The sequence below is a fragment of the Drosophila nasuta genome, chromosome 2R, assembly GCF_023558535.2.
Source record: "Drosophila nasuta strain 15112-1781.00 chromosome 2R, ASM2355853v1, whole genome shotgun sequence".
Taxonomy (NCBI): Eukaryota; Metazoa; Arthropoda; class Insecta; order Diptera; family Drosophilidae; genus Drosophila; species Drosophila nasuta.
In genome coordinates, this window is record NC_083456.1 from 24,193,501 (window position 1) to 24,221,159 (window position 27,659).

The 27,659-nt window shown below is 42.0% G+C and overlaps 1 protein-coding gene across 4 annotated transcripts in view; it reads right to left on the bottom strand.

Moving 5' to 3' along the window:
* LOC132786148 (cytotoxic granule associated RNA binding protein TIA1) overlaps positions 1–27,659 on the bottom strand; it is a 97,872-nt gene that overhangs the window by 21,677 nt on the left and 48,536 nt on the right. For all 4 annotated transcript variants that reach the window (XM_060792591.1, XM_060792590.1, XM_060792592.1 and 1 more), the window contains one exon: positions 24,982–25,069. In XM_060792591.1, coding sequence (XP_060648574.1) covers positions 24,982–25,069 — 88 coding nt within the window. The remainder of the gene's footprint in view (positions 1–24,981; positions 25,070–27,659) is intronic.

A 27,659-nucleotide genomic window follows, 5' to 3' on the forward strand; every position in this document is an offset into this window, starting at 1 on the left:
AGTAGAACCTCGTGGTGTTCGTCACAAAGTGTGTGTCGGTGTGTATGTGTGTGAATGCCACTTCGCTTCAATGGCTCTCAAACTGTTGCCATAGTTGTTATCATGCACGAAAAACTCAAAAATTTGACTACGTCTACGACTCTGCGGCAACAACTGTGGCAATTTATCCGCTGACGTTTACTTATGCAGCAGTCAACTGGAGTGTGTGGCAAGCAGTAAGCAGCAAGCGGCATGGGGTACGTGTCGAGGGCATACACACACACACACACACGCACAATACACAAACACACAGACAGTTGCAGACTGTGTTTGCCCAAAGAATTGAGCAGTGATGTTGGGTGGTGGCAAAAGCAAACGCAGACCAGGAAACCTGCATGTCTTATTGAAAGGATAAATTTATGTGCATAAGCAGTACGTACACATGTATATGTGTGTATGTGTGTTGGTTGCTTGCTGTATGCAGCTAAGGCCAATCAATATCTTTTTTTACAAATATTGGCAAAAGTTTTTGCGTTTGCTTTTACTTTAGCTTTAGCTTTGGCTTTGGCTCTTGCTTTGCATTGGCTGCAGCTCGAAAATAAATTTCCAAAAAATATTTTCGTATCTTAAGTGCATAAAACTATAAACGTTAAACAAAATATTTCACACACACATACGCATCGAAAGAGATATGCACACACACATACACAAATGCGGTTATTTAGACTACATATTTTGGCTTTATTCCCAAGCCTTTGGCCCATGCTTCGAGTAGCTTTTGGCCTCGACTCTCAAGGGGGCAACATCTCATGCCACACTTCTTCTCCCTCTCTCACTCTGTCTAAGTCTCTTCTTCATCTCTAGCTCTTTCTCTCTTCCTCTATGTATCTTGAGGGCGCGTTGAGCGCATTAGCAGGGGGGCGGTTGGGTTTGAGGGTTGTCGCTATTTTGGCTTTAACAATTGGTTTATGCTAACAATGCCCCCATGTCTATGTCGTTCTCTTTCACTCTCTTTCTCTCTCTCTCTTTCTCACTATGTGTGTGTGTTGGATTATGTACGTATTGTGCGGAATGTGCGGTTGAAATTCTTTTGTGTTTGAATTAAAATTGCATAGATGATTTATAGAGAAATTCGAGATCGTGCTGATGCCGTTGCCGATGCGGTTGCTATTGCAGTTTGGCACGACTTTGGCTTTTCGAGTAAATAAGATGAAAACTTATGCATGAGATTTTCTGTGACGGCAGAGAAATGCAATTGCCAGTGCGAAGTTATCAGCCAGCACTCTTCTCTAGTCTGAATGGACAACAAATAAATTGGCAACGATTGCAAAACTCTTATTGGCCAAGGCTCGTAACTCTTATAGCTTCGAGCTCTTATCGCTTCAGTCAATATTTATTTTTGTAAACTAAACTATCATTAGAAATGGCTTCAAGGCAGAGACAGGCATATAAACATACACATATCGACAGCAGTGTCTCACTCGTCTCCTAACTAAACCAGCAATTTGCAATTTCCTGGCCACTTAAAGGCACTTTATCGATACTTCATCGCACTCACATAACAGTCTACTCTCTCTCTCTCTCTTTTGTCCCTTTTGTATAGACACATGCTATAATTTTCAGCTCGTATGCTATATACATAGCATATATATAGCAGCTGCCTGCATGCTAAACACATCAGCAGTAAACACAAATTACTCAGCATTGCAAACAAATGTAAACCGATAATATCGCGTACTCTCAGGGCCAAAGAGAATGGATGGAGAGGGAGGAGAAGGGCGCCGGAAGTAAACTGCAAAGTCAAAATCCATCACTAAGTCAATGAATTGTGGCTGTACTTCAATTTCCTTTGGCCAATTTTGTTATTGCATTGCCACAGACACACACACACACACACTGGCTCGTTTCCTCGTTTTCTATTCAACAGTCAGCATTCATCTCACAGAGCCCAGCACTTTCATCATCTCCATCATCATCATCATCATCAGCATGCTCGCTTCAAATTTTGAAATATATTTTTTGGCCATGTTTGCATACTGGGCCATTGACTGCTGCGGCTCCTCTATGAATTTTTACCAAAAATTTCGCAGCGTATTTTTATGCGATTTGCTCATCTCTCTCTCTTCGCTTTCTCCGCTCTCCTCTTGTCGTTTTATTGGCCTGCTCGATGATTTCCGTTTTGCTGGTTTTATAAGAGGGGGCGTTGGGGCGTGGCCGCATGTTACTTCGATCACTCAAATACAGTTGTAAATTCAAATGAAATGCAAGTGGGCGCATTGTTTGATTGGATCCGATTCCATCCATGGTGACGACGGGTTGAAGAGTTTGATTTCTGCTTAGCCAAATATTTAAAGTGGATTTTCTTTTGCACATTTTATGAACGTTTCGTTACGCAGCGACTGCGTTCTATTATCGCAATTGAATTCGATTTGATTTCGCCGACCAAAAGTAATAAATTCTCGACTCTTTTTTTCTGGTGCGAAAAGCTTAAAGTTAAATTAAAAAAATAGAAAAAATTTGTGCAAACTTTGCACTAAACAATAAGGGGAGGGTGTAGAGAGTAGGGAGTAGGGAAGAGGGGCGTGTCACGTGCCAACTTGTCGTCTATGCAACATTTATTTACACTAACATGGTTAACTCGCATTGAGACAATTTCATGCTCATCTGCATAAAATCAATTCCATTTTGGAGACAATTTGAAGATTGGAATACAAATTTCGAATTATCAACGTGGGACAAAACGGAAAGAACTCAAATGGCTAAAGCCAGCGATCGCAATCAGCATTGAACCGGCCAATGGGGCCACAGAGTTAGAGAGTGAGAGTGAGAGAGAACGATGGATAAAAAGACAGAGAGACAGAAAATGCTGCTGCTTCGACTTCGGTCGCGATGTCTGCTTTGGATTTTTGGGGATAGTCGCTGGGCGCCACGTTGCCACGTTTTTCATTCCGTTCAAGCATTTACGCCATAGACACTGGTCGGCATCAGCTTCAGCTTCAGCGTCAGCGCCAACGTCATGCATACGTAATGCGGTTGGGGACGACGAGCGACGCAGCAGCAACAACAGCAGCAGCTGCTTTACTAATTCCATTCTCTCTCTCTCACTCTCTTTGCTGTTGTATTGGTGTGCGCAGTGCAGCGGCAAATTATGTGGTGTGTGATTTGCCACAGACATTTCACCCCAGTCTCCCCAGACATCGCAGTCACAAAGTCTAGTTGCAACACATTTACTCGGAGACGCATTTCGAAGACACAGACACGGACACAGACCACGAACTGAGACGATATTTTAGCACCAAAAGCGTCAAAGAGTCGAAGCAAAAAACTCCCTTTTGCGCACAAAAAAACATGAAGTACTCTGAAAGATGAAACGAAAAAAAAAAAAAAGACACAGAAATGGAAAGGAATTTGCATGCAACTCGTTACGGCTGGCACTTGTGTGTGTTAAGCCAACGTGGTGGCAGCCTCATCCCTTCGAGCTGACACTCGCACACTTATAAAAAAAAAAGAAAAACCCATATCGATTTTGCAGTAAATAAAACATTCAAAGATTGAAGTTGCCGCTTTTGAGCTTAGCCGAATGGTGTGTGGCCTCTTTCTTTTTTCTCTGTTTTTTTTTATGGAGTGCGCCGACAGTCAACGGTGCCTCATGCCACATGCCACATGCCTGGTGCCTTGTGCCTCATGCTGCTGTTGGTGGCGATGGCGATGGCAATGGCGATGGTGTTCGGTTTGCCTCGATGGCGCTTCCTTTTATGGCTTCCGCTTACGTTTTTTTCTTGCAGCAGCAGCAGTAACAGCAGCAGCTGGTTGTTGGCTGGCTATTGGGATTGTGAATGGACGGGGGTAGAGGGGAAGGGGCACTGCCAAATTGTAAATATTTTTGTCGGCCACGTAGCGGCGCAGCAGAAAATATTGCATTTTTCGTTTGGCATAATAAACGATGTGCCAAAAAACCACCAAAACCTCGAAACAAAATGCAACAAAAAAAAAACATGAAATGAATACACTAGTTTTCTTTTGAGTTGTCTTAATAGTCAAATACCCTATCACCTTTTTACTGCATACGAAACGGGAATAAATATACCTTACTATACTCAATTTGCAGGGTATGAGAATGTTGCCAACAGCTGGAGCAACAACTCGTATGCATATGAATGAAATCATGCCCATGGACAATCTGCGAGTTAACTGAGTGAAAGTTGAGAATTATTGCTGGAAAGTTAACTTTAATTGTGGTTCATTAAGCTGCTAAATTAGCTGCGCACAAATGAGAAATAAGAGAATGGTTTCCCTACAAATTATTATTATTATTTAAATATTTCATTGGCAAATTCAACTAATATCCAAAGCATCTCATTTAAGATGAAACTTTGAATTGCTGCTGACGGTCGCCATTTTTGTTTGTGTAGTTTGTTTCCAAACAATTATGTATTATGGGGCTGTGCTCAGTGAGGCCCAATGAATTTGCAGTATTTATTCAATTTATAACTGTCAACTTTTGTGGACTCTTTTGCAAAAGCCATCAGCTAAAATCGCCAAAAACGGTCAACCAACTGTCACACATGGACAAAATGACGCCGACGTTGGCAAAAGACAAAAAAAAGCGACCAGAATTTCTCCCAAATAAAAAAAAATTACAAAAACTCTGGTAAAAATCAAATTAAAATGGCGCCGCTGCCATTTTGCAGACACAAACGTCTCGCACACACACACACATACACTCGAGAATTACACATACGCAATGCTGTGTGTGTGTGTGTGAGAGTTATGCAAAAGTTGCTCGATAAATTACGCTTTGCCTTTGGCATTGATTTGGCATGAATTATAGAACAATGCCTGATGCGACTTATGTCGCAAATGGATATGAATATCGACATATATGGATGTATGTATGTATGTGCAGACGGTTATCTGGTTATTTAATCAACGTGTTTGCTGCTTTAATAATACACTCGTTTATATACATATATAAATTTCCATTAAATACTGACAGCCGCTGGCGAAAATGTTGAAAATAAGTGCATTTAAGCCGAGGCGAGTGGTCGTCGCTGGGTTTTGCTGGTTGCTGGTTGCTGGCTTCTGGTTTGGGGTGCTTTGGGGCTGCTTTGGGCGGATTGAGCGGGTTTTATTTATAACGCAACAACCGCATCCCCCTCTCTCTCCACTTCGCTTCTTCGCTCTCTATTTGGGCCAGCCGCAGCTACTGTTGGCTTGCACTGGCCACGCCCGGACACACGTCAATAAAACTGCTTCAAACTGTCCACATTGAGGCAGGAGCTGCAAGCTATTCTCAGAGATGGGCTGTGAAGGGAAGGGGAGGGGAAGCGTGAGGGTGAGGGAAACTAGCCGATGGGTGGATGGATGGTGGCAGCTCTGAAGCTCTGATGCGATGTGTGGCCTGGCGATAAGGCTACTTTAACGCTGTCCCCGTTTTGTGCATGATATAGCCCCGACGACTACGTTTCGAGGCGGATCGGCCCCTTTCGTGTTTTAGCCAATGACTGAATGGTGTAAGGGCGACGAAGAAGCAGAAGCAGAAAGAAGAGTTGGGGGAAGAGTAGTGGGGAAAGAGGAGACACATCTATGGGAATGGGTTGGCCCTGGCGTTGCATGGCGTTTCAAACATGCAAATTGCTTGCGGTTCGCTTCGGTTTTTCGCTTTCAATGAGTGCCCCGCTTACAGTTTACTCGACTTTTATTTTGCACCACACACACACACACACACACGCTGACATTGTGTGTATGTGTTTGGTTTTTACGAGTATATATGCAAAATGCAACAACAAAAAAATCCATTTAGATTAATTAGTTTTTAAGCGAAACAAGCGCATTGGGTGGCCTGTTATATATATTGGTATGGTGTGGTGCTTGATTCTATAGCTGTGTGTGGTTTGGCATTACTCTCTCTCTCTCTATCTCTATCTCTATCTCTATCTCTATCTCTCTACACTCTCTTTCTATGACTCTCTGAAATACTTCTTGTGGCTACTTTAATGGCCATTGCGCACAAATCTCTGCCTAGATGGCAACCTCTTACTTTCCTTCCCTCCCGATACAAGACAATCTTCGAGTTGCGTGCTCATAAAAAATTCAACACACACACACACTCGTCGTCACACTCGCCAGTCGCCGGCACTCTATCGTTGCCACCTGCGTCGACCCACTACAAAATGGCGCTTAATGATGCCAGAGATGAGCGACCGCAGCAGCAGAAGGAGCAGCAGCTGGATCACTGTGTGTGTCAATGGACTTTGCTTCGCTCCGTTGGCAGTTGTCGACCTGGCCATCTACATAACTAACTAAGCGTGCCATGTTGCAGTCGTCGACTTTGGGTGTTAAACTTGTGTCCTACATGGACTGCACACCACACCACATCACAGCACAGCGAAGCATAGCAAAAAATATATGTATAAAGAGCCGAAAAAATAGTGAAATAAACTTTGCTCAAAAGTTTGTTTATTACGCGCCGACAGCCGACAAAGAAGTGAGTGGCTTTCACTACGAAAGAAAAGAGGAAAAGTGTGCGAGACAGAGCAGCTTATGGAGTCGCCGTCGTCTATGTTGAAAATTCATCATCTTTTTAGCAGTTTATGCGGCAGTTTGCTGCCTATGCGAAGTCAAGTTGGAGTCTGGCAACTGCTGCCGGCTGCTGCTGCTTTTTGTTCAACTACTTCTTTGTTATACTCTATAGTTATGGAAGAGCATATTAACTGGCAAAAAATACAAAAACACATCACATTATAAATGAAGATGCATTTGGTATATAATACTTGTTTAAAATTATACAATATAACTTCAAAAACTAATTTACAGGGTATTTCTTAGTTAAGCATACCTCATTTTACTCTATCTCGTCGCTTACTGCTTTGCTCTATTAAAAACTTGTAACAACTTGGCTCGTTATCCAGTCTTTTTTTTTGGGCGCACTTCCCCGCAAAACAAAGGGAAGCGCTTGACGACATGGCGTATACGTAATTTGATTTGCATGCCATATCGTGTCGCCTATAGTTTTGTATTGATAGATGAGCGCTGGCAGCAATTAAAAGTGAGCCTGTGTGTCTGCGAACTGAAACAAAACTGCTGGCGACAAATCGTTTCATTCTTTTTTTTTTAGGCATTTACTTTGCCGGCAAAAGTTTGATTGCTTCGTGTTGGGACTGAAAATGGGACTCAGATTGCGAGTGGGACAAAGTTTTGCCTTTGGCTGGGGTCTTTAAACTGCAAAACGCAAAGCCGGCGTGTCCAGTGGCCAGTGACAAACATTTTAGAAGCCGACGACGACGAAGAAGAAGGAAAGAAAATGCAAAAAAAAAAAAACTGAACAGAACGAAAGATACATTTTACTGCATCATTAAGGATAAGCATCAAACTGGCTTTGAATTTGTTTGTAGCCATTCTGCGCTTTGTGCAAAACTTGCCTGAGATAAGTGCAGCTACGACACAAAGGACAATGGCAATAAAAATAAAGCTTTGTCTTTTAAATCCCCGTTGCGAGAGTGTTACGATTATAATGCCTTGAATTTGCGGCAATCGAATGGAGACGCGCAGATGTGGCAACCAGATAACTAACTACTCGTATTCCCCTTAAATGGCCACATTAAACATCATATGGTCTGGCGTTCACATCGATTGTTGCAGCATTCATTAAACGAAGTCAGTCCCAACTAATTAGGAAATAATTTACAGCATCAAGTGAGTGTTGTAACAGTTGCATGCCACCAAAAAAGAGCAAAAAAAAGGAGGAAATATGTAATAAAGAATGAGAAGAAAAGTGCAACAAGCAGTTGCCACCTTCAACATCGAGTTGAGTTTCGGTTTCGCATTCGCATTCGCATGCGGAGAATGTGCAAGGACGCGGACTCTGTGAAATCCTAGCGAAATCCTTAGAAATGTTTTATTAGCCCTACCTACGCTTGAATAAGCTAGCTTAGCGGAAGCTATCGGATTTTATGCTTCTGACTTTTGCAACGAGCCAGAGCCAGAGCTGAAGTCAGCGTCAGCATCAGGTCCGAGGCCAAAAGCCAGCAGCTGAGCGCTTCGAGTTGCATTCGTTTTGCGGTCCTCTCTCTCTCTCTCTCTTAGTCTGTCTGTCTATCCCACTGTTCGACTGTCCAGTTGTCTGTCTGTCTATCTGTTTGTTCGGTTGTCGACGCTTCGGTCAGTCTGTTCAACATTGCTTAAGCTCAGTGTATTGCAGATGCTTTTTCAGCATTCCTCTCATTTTTTTGCCAGCTTTTCGTATTGTTTTCGCCCTCACTCCCGTGTCTGTGCACCTTTTTTTGGGGCGCTGATTATCTTTGGTTGGGTTGAAAATCGCCATCGCCATGCAGCTGGGGCGCCCCAACTGGGCTTATTGTCTAATGAACGACTGCAGCTGTCTGTCTGACTTGGCTTCAGTTTCATTCATTAACAGCATATACTCTCGCATTAGAGCTGTCGGCTTAGCAGGAATCTCGAATCTCTTTTCATATCGAATGTTCAGCGATTTCAAAAACACACACACACACACACATGGCAAACTATGCTGTGGCGCATTCTCTTGGTCTATAATTTTGTGGCAAAGCATTTTGTATTGGCAAAATATTTATGTTCTGCTTCCAATCGCATTCCTTACACAGCTTGCAGCCATCCTGAGTGCGTTCAGTTCGTTGTCAGTTGTGGAGTTTCGTAGCAATTTTTGGTATTTTGTATTTATAGGAATTTGCAGTGCTTACGGCTTCCATTCGGGCATCAACTTGAGCTTCTACTACTCTTCTACTACGTAGAGCTTTAACTGTTATTTTAGCCGCAGAGCATATGCTGTAAAATACACACACACACTCACACATCACATCATTCTTGCTGCTGCTGTTAATCCAGCAACAGCTCCCAGCTCCAACTTTTTTTTTGCTTTCACCCCCTTTTGTGCTCAGGTTAGAAATATTGAATGAAAAATTTTATTGAAGCACGATATATGAATGTGCCGACAGGATGAAGCCCTCTACTGTGTCTGTCTGTCCGTCTGTCTGTCTGTTTGCTGTCAGCAGTGGAGTAACCTCAGAGCACTGCACAGTATGGATTTCATAAATGGAGTGAGTGGGTGAGTGAGTGTTCTTTCGCACGAAAGCAAAACAAACTCTCGAATCACATTCCAAATGCAACAACGATGAATTGTCCTGCCTTCGCACTTCCCGATTCTCATCCTTCTCCTCCTCCGACTCCAGCGCAACGGCTTCAAATAGAAATATTTTAGATTCCCAACAGATGTTCGCACTCGTTCATAAGCAGATTTTCTGAAATATTCACATGCGACGACGACGAGCACTCATACCATGAGTATAGATGTTGTTCGCTCGGCACATTGATTTGCATAAAATGCGTTGCACAAGGCAATCGGAAAGTACTGCGCGAATTTCCGTTTTTGTTATTTTAATAATATTTAAATAATTTATGTTCACTGTGTTATTGTTTCTACTCTCAGATTCTGCCGGCGACGAGCATCAAATATTTATTCAATGTGAAAAACAATCAGTGTGTGTGTTTGTGTGGGTTGCACTTGCTTTTTCTATCTCTCTCTCTTTCTATCTCTCTCTAGCACTCTCCGCTCAGCACATTCCCTGAATGCTTGGAAAATCTCGATTGCGTTGTTTGTGCTTGAGCTTGTTTCTTTAAAACAACATGAAGACACAACACACAACACATAATACAGCAATGCTACTTCCGGTTGGCCATAATTGATGATGCGCCACAACAACAACAACAAAAACACAGCAAGTAAACACAGACTATACTTATATGTTATTAGACGCTACATTCTTAGTCGTTGATATTGATAAACATTGCACCGTGGAGTAAGGCCAGCTTTTCGGGAATTATATCTATTTTTAAACTGTGTATTAATATGCTTCAAAAAAGAATTGAGTCAGCTTTAAATAATATAAATATATAATATGTTTTGCAAAAATTCTTTTAATATCTAAAAAGCTATTGAAATTTTATCGCCAGTGAAATAATCTTAATTTTTTTATGGGGTAAAGCCAGTTTTTTTGAGAAATAAATACATTAACTACTAATTAGTTTTTGAAAATACATTTTCTATGTACACAGAGAGAAAAAAATCTAAATTAAAAAGTAAAATGCAAGTTTTGTTTCATGAATTTTTCGATCATGAAACAAGATTTTTATGCTAAGGATTAAAAAATCGTATTTTAAGATTAAAATCTTGCTTCAAGAATGCTTTGTTTTGCTTAGAGAGAAAAAATCTAGATTGAAATGTGCAATGCATGTCTTGATCTAAGAACTTCCCGATAGTAAAATCTTGTTTCAATATTTTTGGGTTGAAAAGTCTTAAAAGATGTCGTACTTCAATAAGCATTCTGAGATTAAACAAAAATGATATTAAAGGGAATGAAATATGTAATTGAAATTGACATAAATTTAAAATTGTATCTTTTCAAGATCTGAAAAATTATTGAAATTTTATCGTCGCGAGAAATCATAAACTCGTCTTCTTTATTTCTGAATTTTCCACTGTAAGACAAGCACTCTCTCCGCCACTCATATCTCATTTTTTATCCAGTTTCTCATGCCGTGCCGGAAGTAGCTTACAAAGCTTATAAATATTCCAATGGCAATGCATATAGAGCACAAAACGAACACTTCCGCTTGCCAGCTGTAAACTTTTATGTGTATGTGTATGTGTATTCGATTTTTGTGTTCGAGTTTTCGGATTTTGGTCTTGATTGACGACTGCTTTGCATGTGCTTCGCGTGTGTGTGTGTGTGAACAAAGGCATCAACTTCATTATGATTATACACATATTAGACGTCATCGATACTCGAAATGAGGAAACTGAGGTAGAAACAAAAGCGGAAGACAAGCGGAGATGTTGTGCGTGTCGCGTGTGTGTTTGCCTGCCAGACCATTAAAAAGGAAGCAAAAACAAAGCATAACAAGTATCTATCATCAGAGAATGTTGCTCCAACTCCCGGGACAAAACAATGCCAAATGCGAAAGTGAATGTGGCTGGAAACGCGACGTGCGTTGGTGTTTTGGGCCATTTGTCAAGCTGACGATTGTTGGCAATCAGCACCAAAGAGAACGAAAGAAATCCATGACAAATATGTGAGCTGAGACGAGACAATGTCGTATTCGTATTGAGTGCTGTCGAAGAAATTTGTCATAATTTTGCCATTCATATTGGGTTGTATTAAAGTCTAGTTAATTTGTTTGATGTCGTGCAGAAAATTTAATGCTGACGGGTCAGAAATATTTATATAGCATATAGCACTATATTGAAAAAGTGATTGAAGCGAAGGCAACAAAATGAAATACATGGAAAAAAGCGAAATGTGCCAATTTCGAGTTTTGTCATAAAAAATTGAAAATGTCAAAAACAAGTTGAGCATGTCCGCCAGAGGAAGGGAGAGAGAAAGAGAGAGAGAGAGAGAGCTAGCGAGCGATGTTGTCGCTGTACAAAACGTAGAAATAAACATTGAGTGTGCTTGTTGTATGTTTGCCTATGCTATGTGTGCTTGTGTGAGTGTATGTCCTTGTATGTGTGTATGTGTGTGTGTGTGAGTTTGGTTTGGCCGTTGTCGGCATGTAGTTGACATCATTGATTGATTTAGCTGTCAATTGCATAATCACTCAAGCGTTATTGTTGAACTGCTCAGCCGGCGCCTGCGTGCCCCACCTATATGCCACGCCCCCCTCGACGCCACGCCACCTCACTATCGCCCCAACTGTGGATGCTGTTGTTGCCAATGCTACTGACTTGGCTGGCTAAATCAGTGGGCGGCAGTTGTGTGTCCACGTGTGTGTGTGTGTGTGTGTGTGTGTGTGTGTGTGTGGCAAATAAACCAGCTGCCGAGTGTCAGGCAATTGTCAGCAAGCTGTTGTTGCTGCTGCTACTCTTCTTGTTGTTGCTGCTGTTGTTGTTGTTGTCATTGTTGTTGCTGCTGTTGTAATAGTTGTAGCTGCAGACCGCAACAGCGTCAGCTGTCGGTGAGATTGTTACACAGACAGCCAAAGGTCCTCCTCGCATTGCGATTCACAGACGCAAGCCAGGCTCATTGCCAGAGTCATGTGTGTGTGTGCTGTATGTGTGTGTGTGTGTGTGTTGCATGTTGCGCTTGTGTTTGTGTGTACTATGTGCCTCGCATATTGGTAACAGCAATTGATGTGGCAACAAATTAACATGCCGCAAATGGAAGTAATGGCCAAGTGTTAATTGTTGTGTGAGTGCCGATTCACACACACACACGCGCACACACACTCACACACAGTTAAGCACATGCTTATGGATGTGTCTGCCGCTGCAGCTTAATAATGACGTCATTGAAAATTGATTCAATTTGTGGGCGGATCGACGTCAGACAGCCGGACAGACGAAACAGCAGCAGCCCCAAAACGAGTTTCGCCAAAAATAAACGGGGAATATAACAAAAGAAATATAATAATAAATCACCTTTTGCTCGTTGATGTTGATGGTTGTTATAGTAGCCATAAGCAAAAGGGGCTTTCTTATGCTTATTGTTTGTTCGTCGCTGGGCTGGCTAAAAAATGGACATGTCAATGTCCTTTGCTCGCATGTCAACAGGATAACAGCAAAAAGTGAGTTGAGCAGCGAGACGACAAAATGAGGAAAAACACTGAACAAAAGTTCAAATCAACAAAAGAATTCAAAATGTCAATGCCGTGCAACAATTGTGGCAAGTACAGTGGGAGCTGAGCGATATTCGGGAGATGTTGCAACATTCAGGAATGTGAATTCTTACGTTCAGTCTGCTAGCATTGTTTATTTTGACAATGCATTGAAATTTCAGATTTAACGAGAGGTTCTAAATATAGAGCTGACGTGATTCATTTAAATATTATTAGGTATTCTGCAAGATATCTAATTTGTATACCCGATATCTATAGGATAGAAGGAAATTACAAATCTATGTAACAGTAGACCCGATTCTAAGCTGCGTTGGTTGACATCCTGGTATATTTTGACATCTTTGGTATATTTCGAATTTAGTACTTCATTTTAATTAGAAGAATACCGCACTGTTATACTTTTATTTAAATTGAGTAGTGCGTATCTCACAGTCGAGCAAACTCGACTTGCTTTCGCACTTGTTTTGAGTGAGACATAGTATTAATTTTAATTGTTGTATATGCTAAAATTGGCATTGTTTATTTAGTCAACACATTGAAATCATAGCTCAAAATGGAGGTTCGAATCTAACAATTCAAACGAGACATTACAATTTTATATTTTCTATAAAATATTTTTCATTAAACTGATAGAAATGTTCTATTTAAAAGTTGTATTGCAATTTATTGTGATCTAAAATATAACATAAATGTTGCATCTTACAAAATATTTGTATACAATTTTATGACATTGGCTTTTCGGAAGACAACTCTTGCAGAAGGCCATTGCAATCGGAGTATTTTGGGCTGTTTGGCGTGTCAACAGCGGATATCCGCTTAACTTGGCCACTTGCTACAGTAAGTGCAATAAATTCTATAGCCAAGTGGAAAATGCAAAGCGCACAAAACAGGCAAAAGGACAACAAACAACTCAAGGCTACTCCAGACACATTCTTAAATGTTTCGCACAACAACAAGCAAACAAACAAAACAACTTCAGCTAAATTGCAGTGTCATAAAAGTTTTAGACTTTTGCTTTGCCTTCTTTTTTTTGTGTGTTGTTGGTGACCAAGAGAACGTCACACTCAAGTCGTTTGATTTCAGTTAGGAGGTATTTCCTTTATATATATTTTGATTGGTGCGACGAGTGAGTGAGTAGTTTAAAAAGGGACGGAAGTGAGTACCTAACCAGCTGCTGGCTGGCATTTGTATGCACCATCGTTTAGTGTTAAATTTGTTGCACATTCGCGGCATTCAACAGGGACACTTGACGTTGATTTTTAACTGCCAAACGCATGCAAAACAAATTTGGACTCGCAATAGCTGTAGCTGTAGCTGTTGTTGTGGAAGCTGTGTGAAAGCGAGGAAGGCAGATTGCAATTGCAGCCAATGAAGGCTTGGATGCTTGCAACACACACACAAACACACAAACACGCTGACGTTGCTGCAATTGCACGTCAGCGACATGTTTGCACTTGACAATTCATTTCATTGTTTGTAGATTGCATTTGTCGCCCCAGTCGCACCCCATTGCGTCCCTCTCCCCTTTCTCACTTACTCAGCGTCGCCTCAGCAAGACAGCGCTTCCCTGCAGTGCACAGAGGGTGTTGCTGCCATTGTTGTTGCTGCTGCTGTTGTTGCTGTTGTTCGGTTACTCCAAAATTGCATTCACGGCACGCGATGAGCGCATTTCACTTGCCCGACAAGCACAAAACGCTCGAGTTTATTTCTCAGCAGCCTTTTGCTACCTTTTTCATGTTTTTCTTCTCTCTATATATTTCTTTCCCTTTTTTTTGTGCCAAACGAAAATGCAATTTTCTTGGCACTTTTGCCGAAAACTTGCGGCGCCTGCAACTCCTTTTGTGAACAAGTGTAGAAGTCTGTATGTGTGTGTTAGTTTTGTTGGAATTGCAGTATGCACGTGGTCAACAGGTTATCCTGTGTCCGCCTGTTAGTTCTGGCTGCGCCTTGGCTGCCTCTGCCACACTGTCCTTGCCCCGATGCCACCTTTTTGACTGGCTGCCGGCTGCATTTATTTCCGCTTTTGTACCTTTTTGGCATTTTGTTTTCTTTTGGTCTTTGAGTTTGCCTTTGCCTTTTTGTGCATTTTCTCTTCCTCAATTTTCTTCTTGTTTTTTTCTTTTTTAGGTTTGTTTGCTGCACTTTGCGGTTTTCTCATTTATTTGGTGCACTTCAGCAGCAACAACAACAACAACAATAAAAACAACAAAACCTTCAACATATTGCCATTGGAGTCCTTGTTGGTGCTTGCCGCAGGAAATGACTTCAATTTGCTGTTAACAAGTTTAAAATTTCGAAATTGCTACGGAAATACACAACATGATTTCGACCCGAGCATTGGCGCACATAATTACTCAAGAGGTGTGTCCTGGGCGCACGACTTCGGTTTGACATTGCCAAAAAAGGAAACAGGACTCAACAGTTCGCAGTTCGTAGTGTTTGAAATTCCACTTCACGAAGATGACTTCATTGCTGGAGCAGCAAACAAAAGGCGAATAAGGCGACAACTAGTTTAGTTATTCCTTCCCTCTCCCTTTACTCCCTCTTCATCTCTTGGACAAACACAGCTCATCCGCTTTAGCGTCTAACAAAGAGCACTCTGACCCTCTTCCATGCGGATGCCCAACAGCTGTTGCAAGATGCCAATGAACTGCCACAACTGCCATACTCCTACTTTTGCCACCTTACGCTCTGCTCTGTCTCCAATGTTTTGTGCAGCTGTGCTCAAGTTGGAAAATAAATTTAATGCCATTTGGCAAAATCTTCGCTCTCTCTTGACTTGACTGTTTTATTCATACGAGTTTGCGACAACGACGACGACGACGACGACGACGAGTATATGCCATCATGTCTTTCGTTTGGGTTTATATAAATGTGAGTACGTATACGTGATATGCCTAAGCTACGCTCCGCTCCGTCTGCCTCCGTCTATTCGTCTGTCCGCGATAAATCAACAATTAATCAAACATCATCTGGCCGCCGGCAGTTGGCAGCTGTCTTGACATTGGTGACAACGCAGCAAACCCGAGATATGCTTCACTTCAGACCTTTCGCCTCCGCAGCTCTCGTCTCTTTGGCTCGCCACACTGACTATATTTCATTCTGAGAGGTAACTTTTAAGCCCGAAAATATCATTTGAATGTGTGTGACGCAAAAGTTCAAGTGGCAACTTCAGCAGATGTGAAAAACAGCTTTGTTGCATGTTGAAGGCTTTTTTTTCCCCAAACAATATTTGAGGATGATCTATGGCAACGAAGCTTTAGACATCGTTAAAAACCAGCTTGGATAAGCGACAATAATTAAACTTCGGTTTCTTTCCACCTTAAATAAACTTAGTATTTCTTTAAAATCTGAACAATGTATAATCTGAGGTAATGATGTCATTCCTAGAATAGCGAATGGTTTAATTTGCCAAACGGAGTTTTTTGTTTTTGTGGAAGTAATTTACTTGTTTGAACTCATGTCAATTATATAATGTTTCGCTTTCGAGAGTCGTTTTTTGTAATGAGCTTTTCGAGGAAGTCATAAGACAGCGGTGCGAAATCAAATTAAATTTGCTAATTACATAGAATGAGCACTGGCAACATTTACATCTACGTGAATGTCACCTTGTTGAGCATTGAGAATGGAAATGAGAATTTGGCAAGCGAATAGGAAATGGAAATGGGTTGGCTTCTATTTCAGTTCTTGTTGAGGCTTTTATTAAATTTGATGTGGCTTTTTGTCTTGTTTTTGTTGTACTTGTGTATTTCTTCTATTTCTATTTCTATTTATTTATTTTTCTTTTTTGTTGTTTTTGTGTTGCGCTTAATTAATTTGAGCACTCAACGAAAAAATACACGCACGCGCACATATTTATTTTGTTATTTTAATCATAAAAAGCGTGTGGCCATGTTATGGAAACAAAGCGACATTATCTTTGGGGTTGGTTTTGAGTGGGGGAGGGGCACTTATAGAGGTTTACCATGTAGAGAGATGTGTAAGTTGATTATTAACCAGCAAATGTTCTATGGGCGTTACGGGGCTGCGTCCGACTATGACTTCTATTATTGCTTTGCTCTGCTCTGCTCGCATGTCTGTAATTACGGTCATGCCCAGAGAGCTGAGGGGCACAGTTCATGCCCAGTTGAATACAGACATTAGGCATGCATAGCTATTTAGCTGAGCAAACACACACACACACACATTCCCAGCCTCATTTCCATTCTCGAATCCTTAGCGTTAACTCTACACGCCTCTCTCTCTCTCTCTTTCTCTGACCATCTCGTTGTTATATGATTTCATTAGAGCGCGTGCGCTCGAGGATTTTGCTGCGGCTGCTCAATTATAATTTCATGCCATGTCCTTCGTCCTCGTCGTTGCCGTAGTCGTGTGTGTTTTGCAATAACAAAACGAAGAAATGAAATTAACTCAAAGCACAAATTAAGTGTGTGTGTGTGTGTGTGTGTGTGTTTGTGTGTGTGTGCATGTGCGTGTCTCTGGCATTCTATATATGCCTGTGTAATCTAACGCAATTAATCGGTTCGTCACTGTTTTGACAAAGTACAAACATGTCACTCTACTCAGCAGCAACTGTTGTTGTAGCTGCTCATGTCATGCCTTCCAATATGCAAATTAATCTAAAATTACAACACATCGCAAAGCGGAACGCAATGAGCGAGGCTTGGCCTGGTTGGGCGAGGCAATTGATTCAATTAAATTCAATTACTGCAAATTATTTAAAGCCATACTTTAAGAGTTAATCGAATGCACAGCAACAATAACTCAAGTAGTTCCACTCCTCGCTCAAGTCTCAAGCCTATTTCGGGGCAAACACTCTAAACAATTTTGAAATCAAAAAGCCATTATGCAAATGCCACTGCCAAAAAGACATCAAATTGATATCAATCTATACAAGAAAATAATTTAAATACTCGTCGACTAAATGTACATGAGTTGACCCCTCGCCAGAGACTCGGATCGAAATAAAAGAAAACAAGCAGCACCTATTGTTAAGCCATGACCGAAGGGAAAAGGCCGCACACAGAAATTCAATCAATCAAAAACAAGGAGGCAATGCCAATGCCGTTACGTGCCCGTAATGAAGTCCTGTCCAAATTTGCCTTTTCCTAAATTAGCACAAATGTTCTTTTTACGACTTTGACAGCGGTGGCTAGAGCGGTGGCAATGGCAATGTCAATGGCAATGGCAACAACATTGGCTTTCGTTGCTGCCGCTGCTGCTGCTGCCCCAAAAGTTGTCTCTAATTTCTCATTAATTTGCAAGTGAAATCAGTGAACATGGCTCCACTCCCCCCTCTCCCCGTCGCCATCCCCTTACTCTCAATCACCTTTCTATCTTACAAAATGACAACGAGCAAAGCGTACAGCGTAACGACAAGCGAAACGAGGCAACGGGGCGTATGAGTGCTGTATGCAAAGAGATAAAGAGAGTGGCGAGATGGTGCGGGAGGCGGAGGGAGAGAGGACGCTGGTCACGGTGCTCTGTTGAATGAATGCTTGCTAGGTGTTTGCGGTGGTTTTTCGAGTATTTTGTGCTGGGATGGCAACCAACGTTGCGCGTTGTCAACGCCACTGCTAAGTCAATACGAGAAGGACACGAAGGACAACGTTGCCACGCTCTGAACGCAGATGGGTCGCGACTGTGGCTGACGCTTGGACTTAATTGAAAGGCGTTTATTTGGCTTTAAAAACGTAAATCAAATTCATTTAAATCTCTCTCTCCCACCGCTCCACCTCTCGCTCTCTCTCTTTGCACCTTTGTGCTGCAATTACACGGCACTCGACAGTCGTTCATTTGGGATGGGGGGAAAGGACATAAAAGAAGACACAGCAGAGCACAGCTCATTTTATAGCTTGTATTTTAAATAAATGTTCTCGGTTGGCATTTCGCTCTCCCTTTCTCTCTCTCCTCTATCTCTGCTTCTCCCGTGTAGTTACCACGCCGCAGCTGTGCAAATTTCAGCGCTTACGCCACTTTGGGCAAACAAAAGGCTCTTGACATTGGCCGTCATTCGCTTTTGTTGGATTAGCTTTGATTAGATTTTTTCTTGTTTGCTGCCACGACAACGAATGCCAGCTCCATCTCCATCTCCATCTCCATCTCCATCTCCATCTCTATCTCCAGCTCCATCTCTTTTCAATGCAGCAATTCGCTGGCTCGGAATGTCGTCTGTCTTGGTTCTAGGGGCGCCACAGAGTGTCACTCAATGGCGTCCACTTCATGGACAACACACCTGAACCTCCGAGGCTGGCTCGACTCTATTGGGCCATGATTATATTACATTGTAAGTCTCCTTTTGTGTGCTTGCTAATTTTTTCGTTTTTTTTTGTGTTGGCTTCAGTGATTCTTCTCTCTTTTTTGTGTGCATATATATGTATATATTTATTTTTTTTTTGTCAACCTTAGCCTGAGTGCTTTAAAATTACATTTCCGTGTCGAAATTGCACCTGCGGCTCAGGCTCAGTTCGCTCAGTTCGCAGCTCGCAGGTCTCATAGGCCTCGGCGGCCCCGTCATAAAGTGGGCCACTCAATCTGTGTGACTCATTGTGTCAAATTATTTTGGGGATTTATGCGTTGGCAGCCATTTTTTATGCCCTTTCCCCCGCTTGCCCCGCTTGTCAACCCCGCTCGACCCAGCGCTTACTTTAATGGCAGTCAATTTATTGCCAATAAATTTGTAGCCAAAAAGTTTAGAGCAAGGCCAGCAAAGCCAAGCTGTGTCGCACACACAGAGCAAGCGAGCGAGGTGAGGAGTGCAAAAATTTCAAACATTTTTATTTGCACCAGTGATAAACTTGCAACATATGTGCGACACACACACACACATACACACACACAGAAGAGGGCATGGGTTCAACAATTTTTGGGCTTTCTTTTCCAACTGAGCCGCTTTTGGCAGCGGCTCAATATTTTTTGGGGGAGCTTCGGAGGCGCTGTGGCAAAGCCAAAACTGCACTTAAATTCAATTTGTGCCGCGCTGGCTGCAAATGACAGGCGCAATGCGAGTTGCTAGAGAGAGCGAAAAGTGCCATTTTAAATGGCAGCCAAAAATTGTCGTCTTCATTGCAGTATAATTTCTGATGTTGCTGCTGCTTTGTTGGCGCGATAAAAAAGTTGCCCCAGCCACACAGCGTTCGCTTTGCCCTTTATGCTGTTGATTTAATTTGAAATGGTGACGTCGCCCATCGTCAGGCTCTTCATTGCGCACCGAAGCACTTTTATTTAGATATATATTCTAGTTAAACGTAGCGAAAGGGGGGCGAAAGACAGCGGGGTAGGCGCCTTGCAAATTGTTTGGCTTGCCAACTGAGAGCCGTTTAGTTGGCCCCTGGCGCAGCACAATGCCAGCAATCTCTTTCCCCTGTCCCTCTTCCCCCTTTCTCTTTCACCAACCCATTGAGTCGAATAGTCATTCAGTTTGTCATTCACTCAGTCAGTCAGCCAGTCAGCGAGCCGCTTGCGCCGAGTGCACAGAGAATGAGAGAGAGAGAGAGAGAGTTGGCACAGTGCTAACCAAAAGGCAGTCAACCATGTTTGGCACTCGTGTTTAGCCTTTTTGTCAATTTTAATGAATTAATGCGCATTTTATGTGAAAAGTTGTTGTCGCCAGGCAGCCAACTTTTGCCTTTGCTGTTGTTGTTGTTGTTGCTGTTGTTGTTTTTGTGTTTTCTGCGGCTGCCACACAAAAACTCTAAAAGTAAATTAAATAAATTTATGTTGCCCAACCAAACAACCAAAAACAACCGACAGAACAGATTCTGTTTCTGCTCTGCTCTGCTCTGTTCTGTTCGGTTCTCTATTATCTAAGCATTAGGCAAACACACAAGCACACACACAAAGTGAGGCGGGGACAGAGAGACGATTGATACAAAATTGTCAACAAATTGAAAATGGAAATCGTTTGGCTTTTAATGATTTCGGCCGCCTGTTAGACCTTAAAAACTTTTCAACGAGCTACCATTAAAATTATATTAAAAAGTTTACACGGCAGCCGCTTTTGTTGGCCTATTTCACAAAAATTTAATGTCTGACAGTTTTCAGTTTTTTAGGGGCGAGTTTTGAAAGCATTTTGCATTTCCTTTTAATTTGCATTTAATGAAGTGGCATTATATATATTTATTTTATATATATAGTATATGTTAGATGTGTTGCCCTCGCTCTGTTCTGTTGGCGGCAACTTTTGACACTTGCCAACAAATATAAATTGTTGCAGGCAGCGTGAAAAAGTGTCTGGCTTTTGCGGTTGCTGCGTTTCGCTGGCTGCTGGCTGCAACAAAAGTCGCAAGACTCATTTCTCACACCCACCGCCACAGCACTAAAGAGATGGCCTAGAGGGAGTTGCAGTCAGTGGAGTCGGGAGTTGGAGGAGTACAGAGGCAGAGTGCTGCCCTGGCTGACTGATTGTGCTTGGTGCTCGAGGGGGCGCAAAAGTTTTTCGCATTAACTTCCGCTGCACGCCGCGTCGCATTTGAATGCGATTTTGATTTGTCATTCGCGGCATTCGTGACAAAAGCCGAACGCCTACTTAAGGCGAAAGCGACGAGCACAAGTTTTTCTTTTACCTATTTTTTGCTTTTGCTTGATTTTGATTCTGATTTTCATTTTCCACTTCCACTTCCATTTCCACTTCCGTTTTGCTCAAGTGGATGCAGTGGCTCCATCAGACGACGCTTGGCGCCCACTTGTCGCCGATCATTGGTTTCCGTTTCCATTCAGCAGGCTGCCGAAGTCGAACTTGCTCGACGTGCACAAGCGCATTTTGAAGTTTATGAAACAGCAGTAGTAGCAACGGCAGGAGCAGCGACAAAGCCAACTTTCTGAATAGATTAAGTTGAAAGTTTTGCTCATTTTCAGCATCGCCTCAATTGAGAGCTGTTGCCTAAGCGACGTCGAACTGTGCCACCTATGTAAGTCCGCCAAGAAAAATCAACGTAATGATGTCAACGCCATCGCCGTGCAGTGGAGAAAGCTCAACCAAAATCAAAACTTTCTCAAGTATCATTAAAACTAACCAAAAAAAAAAAGGAAAGAGTATAAAGCATAAAAGAAGGTTAGTGAGTACTGTGCAGCCTCATTCAACTATTATCTTCTCGATTTGCTTTCTTTGCCGCACTGTCACGTACTTGACTTGTCTACCTTATGTGTTGCCTGGCGATTCGAATTTGAAATATGTTGGAAAAAGTTTTGCGCTCAAGTCGAGTTAAGCCTTTTGTCGTTGGAAACAAACAGCAGCAGCAGCAGCAGGAGCAGTAACAATAACTGCAGTGAACGAACAGCAAATGGCAAACGGCAATGGCTGCCAATTATGAGGCAGTTGCCCACAAAAGTATGCTACAGAAAAATGTAATTCAATTATTATGACTCCCAACTAATGCATAAGTATTCCAAAAGGGGGAACAATAACAATGAACAATGCGAGCACGGAAATATGGCTAATAATGTCGACAATGACGGGGGTCACACTTTGATAAGGATCTGTGGCAGTAATCAAGGCTGCCATTGTGTCTCCCCTCCCCCCTTCCACGCTCGAACTGAAAGCTGAGCCCAAGGGCCCCATAAATACATTGCATGTAATTAATCAGCACTACTAAAGCCTGAAGTAGGGAGGCGAAGGCACGTTGTTGCATCAATCTGAATGGGCTCAAAGTTCATACACACACACACACTCACAAGGTTCTCAGCTCACAATCAGCGGTAATTTGGCAATGGATCGCCAAAGGCGAATAATTGAATTTCAGTTTTATACCCTCAAAGCGATGGACTCGACCATCAGCCATCGATTGATTTTGCCTAATTGCTGACACAAGTCAGCGAATGTCTGGACTTTGTTTCATTTGGCGCATGGCTCAAATTTCATTGAATACCCTCAATTATTTATTAACCATATCAAAAGCAACGACGACGACGTCGATGACCTCTTTTGTGTGGCCGTAAATGGGAAAAGACGTTTGTGCAAGATACTATCTTGGTTTCATGTCTTTCAATTAGCGCCAACTCAAAGATAATAAAATACAGTTATGTTCTGCGATTATGAATTGCGGCTGATCGCGAAAATAGTGAAATTCAACTTAGCTGTGGATAAATCAATTTGTTGTGCATTTCGTAAATTAAATAACAAGTTCTTGGGAAATGTTCTAATGAGTTTCATGCCAAACGGCAAAACCACAGAAAGTTTAAGGCATTATAAATTTACATGAGACACAAGTTCTTTGAACCACACTCACACACACACATACTCTCATATGTCAGCATACACATCTATATTTATTAAGTTTTCCATCTCATGGTTTTGTTGTTGCCAAGGATACAAAGTGTATGCAAAAGAAACTTTCAGTTAATTAAAAAAAACGAAACGAAGCGAAGTATAAAAGGAAAAGGAAACAGAGGCAAAAGGGAGCGCAGAGCTAAATTGTTGTATAAATTTTGCTCTTTATGCGCAACTAAATGAAAAATCTACCCATGAGTGTTGTTAACCTGATGAAAAGTAGGTAAAACATTGCGCTCAGCCTCGACTTAGCTGAGCTGCTGCAAAACGGAAACACCGACTGCGACTGCGACGGCGACGGCGACGCTGGCAGAGCCAGCACATTTGCGATTATTTCCCACGCGGGCACTCAAAACATAAAGAGCAATAAATTAAAAGCTAAAGCCAGAGACAACTACGACTAAGTACAACGACGACAACGACGACGTAGGGAAAATGAAGATGAAGCTGAGAAGGATGAGCAGGAGGAGGACAATGACGACTAGGACGAACATCGAGGACATCAAGAAGCAGGACGTCACAAGGATAGCGACGTCCTTCAAGACGCTAAAAAGCAAATAACGGTGCACCTTTTCGGTTCCTTTTCCTTTTTTTTTTGCTTGCCTCCCTCAGGCAGCCACTTCAGGTGCAAATGAAAAATGTAATTATTTCGTAGATTTGCGTTCACAAAAATAAACACGCGGAAAATTTTACTATTTGCTCGCCTCGGGCCTAGGGGCTTGCTAGCTGCTGCTGTTGCGCTCTTAAAGCAATCGCTGAGCGGAAAAGTGGGCGGAGCAGATCGCCTAATGAGCAGAGCGAAGCAGCTGTGTGAAGCAAGGCAAGGAAGGAAGGAAAACTTAAAAAGGCCTGGCCCATAAAATGTTAAATAAATAAATAGTGGCTGACAGAGAATTGGCCCAAATGAGTTCAACTTTTGTAGCTGCCGTTTGCAAAATCTCAAAGAAATTAGCGCAAACAACTTGCAGGTGAAAATGGGGGCGTGGCAGGTTTGGGAGGCTGCTCCAGCTACTGCTGCTGCTGCTCATTAATTAAGAAAGTGGCAAATGAAAAGCCAGCAAAACACGCTTCAAATTAAGAGGGGCTTCCCAGTGCGACGACAACAGCAGCAACGAGCTCAGCACTGACCTGACTTTGTGGGGATGCCAAAAGGGGGAGAAGGAAGAGCGGAAACGGAGGCAGCTGAACAGCGAGTGGGTGTGGCAAAAAGCGATGGGCCTGCGCCTGGCGCTCAGCGAATAAATCAGGTTTTATTTGCTTTCACTTGCTCCACTCTGATATTATTTTCTTTTCTTTCCTGCGTTTCGTTCTCGTTTTCTTTTTTTTTTGGCATATTTGGACCGTTTTGTTTGCTGCCGCGTCGCCGTTTGCGGTTTTCATTTCACCAGAGTCCGGCTGCTGTTCCAGTTGCATTTTTGTTGTTGCCATGCTCAAACAAAAAAGTCGAAAATTAAATTATTAATTTATTGCCCCGCCGCTCAAGCTGAGCTTTCTAAGGACCTATCCATTCGGTATGGCTTTCAACAAAAAATACAAAAATAAGCAGAGAGCACACAAAAAAAAAAAAAAAAAAAAAAAAAAAACATAAAAATGACCTGGCCATTTCTGTGGTGCCACATTCAGCGGTTCAGTTTTTCAGCCTCAACGGAGGCCCCCATGGCTTGCTAATTATTCATAAATAAAGCTGCTGCTGCTTCGGCTTCGACTTCTGCTGCTGTTGGGGATAGCTTCGACTTCGACTGGGGCACTTCATTCGCCGTTTGTTTGTTTATTTAATAATTTGCACAAGTGCCGCAAACTGTACTTTGATTGAAGTTAATGCGCCCCATCCGCGAGCTATGAATCGATGGTCCAGGCTCTGAGCCTGGTCTAGACTCTTGGCCCATTTTTATTATATATTAACCAATAGCTCAACTCAACAGTCGACTGTTGGCCGTCTGCTGTTGCCATCAAATGGCAATTAACCGGACTAAACGATGTTAACTAAGAGAGAATAATGTATCAAAGATACACTTCAGTCTGACCTGGACTCTTGGGTAGAGCTTAATGTCTATTTGAATATTGAATGAGTGGAATGAGTTACTTACGATATTTCTCCAAATGGCGTGAATGCATCCTTAAGCTGTTGTGTTTCAATCTCGGCACTCAAATCGCCCACGAAGATGTGAAACTGTTCTGTAATGACAAAAAGTACGGAAAAGAGTGAGCGAGTGATGGCTATTAAAATGTTTAAGTGTCTTATGAACTTTCAATAAATAATATGTAAATTATCGTCAGAGCATTTACGCTCTCTTTCTCACTTATCAGTTTCGAAAATATTCAGCTTCGACTATGTGTTTAAAGTCATCAGTTTGAGTAAGTGCTTGTTATGAGAGGAACGTTTTAATTAATATAATTTTATGAATATGAAATTCAAACATATATTCATATTTCTCTATGCAATATCAATATGGATACGTACAATAAATTGTAACCAGATTTATACTTTAATAAGTTGTTTTGTATTTAATGTCTGATGTTGTTTCAGCGCCTTGAGCTTCAGTGTCGCTCTTTGGCTAAGGAAACCTTTGCTAGATTACATAAAACATCTAACAGAAGAAAATAATATAAATAAACTGGAAAATGAAGATAAAGTTCCCAATGAATTAAGGGCGGTTGTACTCAAATATCAATTACACACTGTTTAAAATTCATAACAAGATGCAGATGAGAGTAAACATTTTCTCTTATAAAATGTAATTTTATACTTTACAGAGCTGTCTTTTTAACTGTTGATGGTTGCCCTGAATAGTTTTCCCTATAATGTGTTGTTTTATACTATGTTCATAAATACATATATAATTAGAAATAATAAAGTTTCGTGTACTTATAATCTCTACTTTCTCATCTCTCATTAACACACATATTTTTATATATTCATTGAAATAAACGGAAACGATTAATTCACTTGGAAAGATTTACAAAGTGTATAGAAGTTGAAATCTCTCATTTTGGCAGCCGTTAAAAACTAATTAAACTGACTGGCAAAAGCAACTGTTCATCAAGAGCCATGACTCCAACAGCTTCAAGTTCGATTGCAGCTGCAGCTTAAGGCCAAAACCCTTGACGTGTACTTGAAACCCACATGAGATGCCTCGGCAACAGTTGCTAGTTGCCAGTTGTCGGTTGCCAGTTGCCAGTTCCCAGTTGCCATTTGCTGAAATCGCAACGTGCAATTGTGTAGGCAACAGACCTGCTGTTGTTGTTGTTGTTGTTGCCTGTTGGTTGTTGCTGATTTTCGTTCTGACATTATCAAATGCCGCTTGTCAGTCTCTCACTCTCTCTCTCTCGGTGTGCAGTCTGTGCAGCTCGATGGTTGGCGTTGTCTACACGGCATTTCTAGCTGCCACTTGGCTGGCTACTTTAGAGAAAACTGGCAGTAACAGATACAGAGACTAGTTGCAGGAGATACACTCACTCGTTCATGCGAATATGCGGCTGCTGAGAGATGATACTGTGAGGCACAGCAGGAACTGTCGCTCTGTTGAGCTGAAGCGCAGGTGGACACAAGTGCCGCCCAAGTGTGGCAACGTGTCATGTTTGTATGCAGACGACGACGATGTGGCGATGTGGATGGCGATGATGCCAGCTGTAACTTTTCCCTATCTCTCTCTCTCCCGTTGGCTGTGGAGGATCGCGTCCGTGCCAAAATGACATAGTTTCGCATTACAAGCAAATTGCACTTGAATGTGTCAGTCAGTGTATGTGTGTGTGTGTGTGTGTGTGTGGCAAGCGACAAGTGCATGGCGCACAGTGGGCGCGGCCAGTCATGTTACAGTGGAAACAACGTTGACAAATATGCCACAAAAAACGAGAGAGAGAGAGAGAGAAAAAACCCTCATGAATTCTGGTCAACAGATCCAACTACAATGTAGTGTAGTAGTGGCTGGCTTCCCCACAGAATTTTTGGCCAAGTCTGCTGCTTGTGCTGGCCACGTTTTCAGAGCTGCGCGTTGTCCCGTGTTGTCCGGGGCACGCCGCCCTCGTTCACAATTTGTCCGTCTGAACGACAGGAAGTTGTGCTAAGCGTCATTTCCGTTGTTTTGAGTGATTGCAATTGAGATACGCTTTTTCTGTGGTTTCCTTCTCTGCTTTTTCTTTTTTTTTTTTGGGTGGAGGCGGTGGACATAAGTGGTTTTAGTTTCAGCACGTGTTCTGCAGAATCTCTGATACTTAACTGTTTAGCAGTTTAACTTTTAGTTTGAGTTGACGTTGCCAATTTTTGTGAATTCAAAATTGTTGTTTGTGCATTTGAATTGCAGCAATAAATTGTATTGCAAATCCCAAAATCAATCGCTGCACAATTCATTTCGGACTTTCTCTCGGTCTCTCTCTCTCTCTCTCTCTCGTTTTTTTGTTGAACATATGTATATATGTGTATCGTTGACTGTCTGTCGCTGCAACTAAATCTGTTTCAGCCAACAAAATTTATTGCCAGAAACACAAAAACAAACTGCATTCGTAGTAGCTGTGTTAACATACCCCAAAACAACAAGCTTCGACCATAAACAACCAGCCATAAACTCTGTAACGTATTCACAGCCACAGATGACAACAACAATTTGAAGTTTTTACTGAATTTAGTCAATTGGTCAGCCGAAAACAATTTAATCAGCGCATTTTATTTAACTGCAACCAGAGAGATAGAGTGAGAGTGAGAGTGAGAGTGAGAGAGATCCTTTCTGATCTGTTGGTCAATTAAGTTCCAGTAGATAAAATTGCATTA